Source organism: Rhipicephalus sanguineus, chromosome 9 (genome assembly GCF_013339695.2).
Source record: "Rhipicephalus sanguineus isolate Rsan-2018 chromosome 9, BIME_Rsan_1.4, whole genome shotgun sequence".
NCBI classification, from domain to species: domain Eukaryota; kingdom Metazoa; phylum Arthropoda; class Arachnida; order Ixodida; family Ixodidae; genus Rhipicephalus; species Rhipicephalus sanguineus.
The window spans coordinates 83,713,298-83,721,139 of NC_051184.2; the positions used below are offsets into that span (position 1 = coordinate 83,713,298).

Here is a 7,842-nt window from a genome sequence, read left to right on the forward strand (position 1 = left end):
AGCGCCACCACTTCAGCCACGATCAGCCACTATCAGCCGCACCTTCCCGTAGCACATGATAGATGGGCAAATATATGTGCTGGCTAGGTATGAGTTTTCATCAAAAACTAGGTTTTGTATTCCGCCCACTCCGCTGCCGGGAGGAAAGAGTGCACCCTCTGAAAAAGTTTTACCAGCGCCTTGTTACGTGCGTTAGACAGAAGCAGCTCATACAAATGGCTACGAAAAGCAGTACATTCTGCGAACAACAAGAGCAGGGTCCGCTATCGTCGCGGTTATCAATCGCAGTAACAAAGCGCGGTAAAGTAATTTAATGTGTGTGTTCTTCCCGGTTCCTTTGCCCAGGTTCGACGCACCCAATCTGCATCGTGTGGCAAGCAGCGGCCGCTGTAGCGTCAACGAGTGGGTGTCGATTTCCAAATACGACTTGTGGCCGTTGGTACGCCCGGACGGCCACTTTAGAGCCGCAGCATATACCGACCTCATGGACACCGTTCTTATACCGCACGCCCTGACTGGCCCATTTAAAGACGGCCTCTTTTCTTTCCAGCACGACCGGAGCCCACTTCACACCGCAGCATCAGTAAAGCGCCTGCTGGAAGAGAGGTGTGTAATGGTATTGGACTGGTCCCCGCAGGGTGCGGACATGAATACTATTGAAAACGTATGGGCTGAAATGAAGAAGGTCCTTTTGCGGCGGCCGCTCCACAAGTATTCTTCGGAGAACCTGTGGGCGGCAGTTGAAGAGGAATGGCAGAAGCGGGCCCGTTCCTCCGTGGCCGATAGCCTCTACGAAAGCTTGCCGCGCAGAATGGCCGCAGTGTTGGCTGCCCGCGGCGAATTAACGAAATACTAAAAGATTCTTTCAATGTTGCACGAAGACAGGACATTGACTGCTTCTTCTCATTTTCTTTTTGTCGAGACAAAAAGCGCGGAATATACTTTCTGTGCTCTTGTGAAGATGCTGAGCATGTCTACGGAATCACGTAAGGCGCAATGTCTTAGCTGAATGCTGTGTCTTACTTGCGGAGCATGACTTGCCGCATCGCCAAAGCCCGCAGAACGAGAGCGTCGTCCCGCTCGCGCCGCGATAAAGTGGTGCGCACAGGCGAGCCTGTTCGGTCGGCATGCGAAATCGCGCGGGCCTTGCAGCGCCACGCTGGCACTGTGCACATGGTGAACTACAGGCCGACTCGTTGGCGACCGTAAGGAGAAATTCTGATCCGCAGATATTCTCCCCGTCGCTTTATGCTCAATGCAACGCCATGGTCCCACGAGCACCCACGAGTGGCGCTTCATGAAGCGGCGGCCACGCACTCCGAGTGTCCTGTTTCAATCCGTGAGTACTGTACGCCTACAGCTAAAGTATGAGTCTTTCAACATTCAAATACTGGTATTTGGCTTCTTTGTATGAAGAGCAACTGAGGTACTCTTAAAAGCTCACAGCAGCACTGAAGAGAGAGAGAGAGAGAGCACACACACACACACACACACACACACACACACACACACACACACACACACACACACACACACACACACACACACACACACACACACACACGTGCTATTAAGGCGAAAGCCTCATGAAACGCGAAAAGTAACCGTCGGCGCCTACACGAGCGATGCGAAAAATCATCACGTGATGACGTCACAGGGCGCCAAAATTTGTGGCGTCTTTACGACCTCACTATGAGGTCACATGAGGTGATGTAATTTGCTGACATCATTACACATGACACTGTCGCTTTGTCAAAGGTATCCCGAGGTCACATGAGGTGATGTAATTTGCTGACATCATTACACATGACACTGTCGCTTTGTCAAAGGTATCCCGATCCCGTTGGCACTACAAGACTAAGTGGCGCGCAGAAAACTTCCAATGCTGTCGGTACCGAAGGCAGTACAAAACCAGGTTGGGTGCACAAAGCTTTCGGCGAGGGGGGGAGGAGGAGCGCACAATACAGCCGACTCCAAAAAGAAAACGGCATTCGACTTCCGTTTGTCTCAGGCAAATGAATAAGGGACCGTGTGACTTTTTGTCAGTAGCTTAGCGAGAAATATTTTTTTTCGGGGTGGAGGGTTCAACCATTTTTTATGCACGTTTGTATGTGAGCGTGTATATATACACATGCAAAACTGAAAATTAGGGGGGGGGGGTTCGAATGCCCCTTCCCCCTGGCTACGCCAGTGCTTGTTATCAAAAGCGTATGCATTTTGTGAGTGGCGCATTTGCTATACTGATCCCGTGACTAACATCAGGAGGCGGAAACATCGTGAGCAGTACTTCCTCGCACACAATGTGAGAGGCCACCCGATTAATGGGGTCCATAAAGTTAGTGGGTATGCGCCATCACAATTTTGAGATGCCGACGATTCCGGAAGATTGGCACTTGGATTCGATTTGAATGCTGCACTGAAAACTAAATGTGCATTTGCACTTTCCTAAGAGAAGCTCATTTTTAGCGGTCAGCGGCTGTTTTATTAAGTTACTTTATATGATAGCTTTTCGATCGCCAAATGCTTCGTCGATCCCCAGTAGTGGATATGTGCCAATCCTTGGAAGCTAGAATAAGAACATGTCTTCACTTTAGAACGTGTGGTCCTATCCGGATGTTCCCATGGATCTAGTTGAGCTCGCCCTTCAAGCCAACGACAGCGGCCTGGTCCTCGTAGGAGTTCGTGTGCCACTACTTACCATAGTTGTGTGCTGGGCGACGGCGATGGCATTCCAGCATGCGGAGGTCGCTACGACAACATGCAGGTATGTACAGTGCCGTCCACTCTTAGGGTGAACACTGCTCAGCGTGGCTGCGCTCCGCGGAGCGCCTCTGCAAGACAGTACTGTGGCGGGCACATCGACTATATTGCCGCGCTCGCTTCTTTTTGCATTTTTATGTTACCGGTCCGTTACACGTATGACCACTGCCTTGCACAAACCGCGCCCTAATGTCTGGGAACCTCGCAGATTATTTGAGAATATTCTGATAAGCTTGAGCGCGCGACGCAAACGGCAGAGTTTATTCTGGAACTAGCGCGGCCGCCAGCGAGGAGTGCCCGCCTTTGAGGAGGAATGCCGCTGTCTTCTAATGTTATATCCAACTATAGGCAGGCCCAGTCCGCCATCCACAGCTGGTCATCCGAGCAACTGTCCCGAAGAGCGGGCTCCCACGAAGAAAAGGAAGCGTCGCGAGTCTATACGCAGTTACAACGTAAGACAAAAATGGCAGCTCCGCCCACAGGGCCTCGGCGCGCCTGCCCCTTACATGTCAAGGACGGTCGTGCTAGCTGGTTTCCGCTTGAATCTTAAGTGTGTTTTCTCGGCTAATGTAAATACTACGCATATTAAGAAATAAAGGTTCGTCGCTGCTACCAAAACATAAAGTTTCTCTAAGCAGTGATGTCAGAGGGATGCCTGAAAGAAATTTACTACGACGTTCAAGTTCCCGACCTGAAACCAGCGACGCAAAGTGTGTCGATATGGCAAAGTTAGCTATCTAAGCCACTCGAGAAGTGCTTGACGTCGTTGGTCCGCCGCGTTGGAGCAGTGGTTATTACGCTCGGCTGCTGAGCCGAAGGTCGCGGGTTCGATACCGGCCGCGGCGGTCGCATTTCGATGGAGGCGAAATGCTGGAGGCCCGTGTACTGTGCGATGTCAGTGCGCGATAAAGAACTCTTTCTTTTTATTTAACTTATGCCGTAGGGCATACTGGCGCCAAAAAAAAAAATAAAGAACACCAGATGGTCGAAATTTCCGTAGCCCTCCACTACGGCCTCTCTCACAACCATGTCGTGGTTTTCGGACGTAAAACGCCCAGATATTATTATAGGTGCGTGACGTCACTAAAATGAGTAAGCATTATTGGATGGAGCACCTATGCAAATTCTCTGTGAGAGGAGCAGCAGTGACTGTAGACGGAGCTGACATTTTTTCTAACGTTGTAACCGAGTATACTGTGGAAAACCGTGAGTAGTTTTATTGAGGAGCCCTACTTGTCCTTTTTTTTTGCAGGGAACATCAGTGACCAATTCCTGGCCATCGCTGGGTGACGTCACCGACGTCTGGCCGCAACGCAGCATCTGGCGCACGGTGATCGCATTGCACGTGGCGCCGCGACTGCTCCTCGTGTGGAACTACGCGCAGTATCTCAACTGGCGCGGCGTGCTCGTGGCTCCCTCTCGGCGGCACGTCTACGATTTCGTGGCCTGCCTTTGCGGCGCGGTGCACGCGGCCTCCGTGGGCTCGCTCGTGATGATGGCGTGCGCGTCGCGTCGCCACTACCCCATCATGCACGACGCGCTGCTCATAAATTGGATGTGGTGGTCGCTGCTGCACATGGCCTGCACCTGCCTCGCGCTGCGTCTGTCCCAGCACAGGAGCGACGGCCAGCAGGTAAGGAAATACAGATTTTATATGTGGTTATTATGGCACAGCGTTTGTGAAGGGAAGAGGGCATGCAGAAAGATGTTCCTTGGTTCGGAACACAACCTTCTGGCGAGGGTAACAGAAAAATCGTGATAGAGGAGCTGACCAACAGCGCGAGAAAACGCGTGTTTTTTTCGAGCTGTGTATTTTCGGTATGATGAACCAATCAGCCCAGCTAGCTACCTCACAAATATATGAGCGCTAGATTCCTATCTTACATCACCCAGTTTCAAGCATGTAAACAGTAGTAGCGCTTGTCTCTCGCTTAGAGTCAGGAGCGTCTGTAGGCTTCCGCATCACAAGCCCGCATCGTAAGCCCTTCCGTAAGCCCGCATCGCATCTCTCGAGAAGCGTCAGTTACGGAGGGACCTGGACGCGATGTGTACGTCACGAGACGAAGGGGCACAGAGACTGGTGGGAAGTGCCGCCGTTGAGTATCGCTACACCTGTGTAAAAGGCATCGGCGGTGGCGAGGGGTTGAGGGGCACTCCCCAAAATCTGTGTCCTACGCGTCGGTTTATCCTCGGAACATAGCCCTGTAGGGCTTCGCAGTGAAAAACAGTTGATAGTTGGCACTCTGTGTGTCTGTTGTGTTTCTCTCTGCGTCGACGTCTAGCACCCTGCAAAAGGAGTTCGTCTCTTGCAGTTGCACCGGTCCCGCGCCCTCAAGGAAACCCTGCTGGCTCTTTCGGTAGCCGCAAGCATCGGCATCATCTACGTCGGCATCGCGCGGAGAAAGTACTGCGCCGCCATCGGTAAGTGGTGTACGAGAGCGACCAATCGATGGAACAAATTATAGTAGCAAACAGTAGCGCAGGCAGAAATCTGTTTTGGGAAGGGGGGTGGTGGTTCAACCATACCTTATATATGTTTGTGTGTGCATTTGTATGTGTGTGTATATATACACATGCAAAATCGAAAAAATTCGGAGGCACTTGAACCTCCCTGCCCCCTCCCACTAACCCCCACCCTGGCTACGCCACTGGCAGGAAATGTGCTCGAGTGGTGTGATGGGTTTTGTTTGTATCTTTGGTCTATCGGTTAATTTTAGCGACACTGATGTTCGCGGGCGTTCTGACATTGCTGTCGGAAAATTGGGACGTTAAGTTACATCTACGTTCAAGGGAGACATCGAATGCTCTAAAGATGCGCTCATATGGAATGAATACAAGTTAATGTAAAGTTATTATCTCTCTTTCATCCTGAACACCTGTGGAATTATTTTGCATAATACACTAAATAAAAATAATAGTTCTCAAAAGATGCCCCAGTAGGTATGTTGTGAAGGGCAAAATTTAAGACACATACATATAAGGTCACACAGAACATCCGCTTGATGTACAGTCGCGGACAAAATTTTGCGCGATGCTAGAGCGCCGTGCGAAAGCTGCCTCTGGGTCACTATTGAACAGGAAACAGCTCGATCTTATCAGACAGGGTCAATGGTATAGGAAACGACACGGACAAACCATTGTCCCCGTCTGGAAAAAATCGCGCTGTTTCCGCTTCAATATGCAGAACCAACTAGTCGAAAGCTTCACTTTACTTAGTTACATTTCTGGGGCACCAAGCGGCGAGGTGCGCGTGTCGAGGCTAGGTTTACTGTATGGAACACATACATGAGCTCGTCGAAGCTACTCTGGCCGATTACTATGCGCATGTTTGTCATATCTTCGCTCCTTTGTCTGCCTGATCGCTGATTGAGTGAATATAGGGCGTGCATTTGCTTAGTAATCGTTCAGAGTAGGCTCGACTAGAGTTAATGCATATGTTCTATACATTAAATGTAGCCTCGACGCGCGTACCTAGTGTCACAGAGGCAGCTTTTGAGCGGCGCTCGTGGATCTCGCAAGATTTTGTCCTTGACTGTGCAGAGGGGCGTAAACCTATCTGAAGCAGGTAGTCGCTTTTGTTCTCACCCCCCTCCATGACATTGTATTGTTGTCAAGAACGCTTGCATTAGTGTAATTACAGTCTGTCTTCTACACTTTCAGGCGGCGTCGAAGACAAGACTGAGTTAGTGCGTGAATCGCACGATCTCTTCGCCATCAGCGAGTCGGTCTTCATGTTCTGCGCCATGGGCTTCGACCTGACCATACTGTACGACGTTCCCGGACACGTGGCGCACCTGCCGTGGCCTTTGTGACCACCCATACCGCGTGCTCCAGTGACACTTGAGAGGAGTGCAGTGATGTTAGTGTTCAGTTTCCGAAGAAGCCAACCACATTGGTGCTCAAACCGAGACCATATATAGGAAGCTATCTCGGTGGACAAAAACAAACTCCATTTTCTTTTTTGTTACAATGTTTCTGTTATTCTTGCCAGTAAGACATCCAAACAAAGTATAAAGCGTCTCAAGCAACGAGATGCTTGACCCGTTTCTGTGTACCTCTTACCGAGCCTTTTCTTTGCTCTAGACAAGCCGTAGTTGCGGCCTGGATATGTTATTGCTCCGCTCATTTTGTGGCAGTGATTTCGTGTCACGTTACTCTGCGCTGTGATTGCAGCATGTGTTGCGGTGTATACCATGTCTAAACGAGTAGCAGCTCAACTGAGTGGAAGTGCACTTACAAACCGAAGATGGTAGCTTTCGGTGGTGCCAGAGGGTGCATGCACTTCAAGCTAATTAGCTTTGAGGAAGCGGCACCAGCTTGTGGAGTCGAACAGGAATGAGGCAACAAGGACATCTTTGTTTCTTCTCCGTTGCTGTCTTTCCTTAATTTATCTTTCGCGTGTGACGCTGCGCGCAAGACAGCAAGCACAGTTGCTACAGTCTCAGTCCTGAAAATGAAAATGACTGACACCGACGCACGAAGGTACTAAGAGAGTAGCAACGGGTATCAAAGTTTCGTCGCCAACAAAAAATTTGTAGGATGCTTGAGCATCGGCTTCTCATTCGCTATCCAGGCTTCTCTTCTCGGTGGGCACCGTAAGAGTGTCACGAGGAATGGAACGTCTGTGCGAGGAACATTGGCCATTTTAAACTATCCTAGAATGCCTACTGCGAGTAGGCGCTCTACGTCATTCTGCGAATTAGCGAAGTACCCTCTACGCGTCCGTCAATACGCGCACCTAAGCAGCTGCACGCTTTGTTGATGCTATTGGTGAGGGTAATGATTAATTATGTGCGGGCGGTTTGTTATGGGTAGGCCTTAAAATCTCGTTGCGCAAATGGCATGGTGTGACGCCCTGTGCGATTGTATGCCTCTGTCACGCAACGTTACATATGTTAACGCGATTCCTTGCACTACATAACAGCTGCATAGGCTTTTTTTTCTGAAACAGTTTTCCGTACCACGTCGGATTGTAATTCGTTACCGCCTGATGTTGTGAGCCGAAACTTGATTTTTCTACAGCACCTTGTGCTCCTCGCAATAACACCGTTGGCGCTGCGAGACTTGTTTGAATATAGGATG

The 7,842-nt window shown here is 50.2% G+C and overlaps 1 protein-coding gene across 1 annotated transcript; it reads left to right on the forward strand.

Moving 5' to 3' along the window:
• Positions 1 to 613: 613 nt before the first annotated feature.
• On the forward strand, positions 614 to 7,441 carry LOC119405697 (post-GPI attachment to proteins factor 2-like). Its single transcript, XM_049419479.1, has 4 exons — positions 614 to 797; positions 3,975 to 4,393; positions 5,073 to 5,181; positions 6,421 to 7,441. The coding sequence occupies exons 1-4, from the start codon at positions 614 to 616 to the stop codon at positions 6,570 to 6,572; spliced, it is 864 nt and encodes a 287-aa protein (XP_049275436.1). The 3' UTR covers positions 6,573 to 7,441.
• The last annotated feature ends 401 nt before the right edge of the window (positions 7,442 to 7,842 follow it).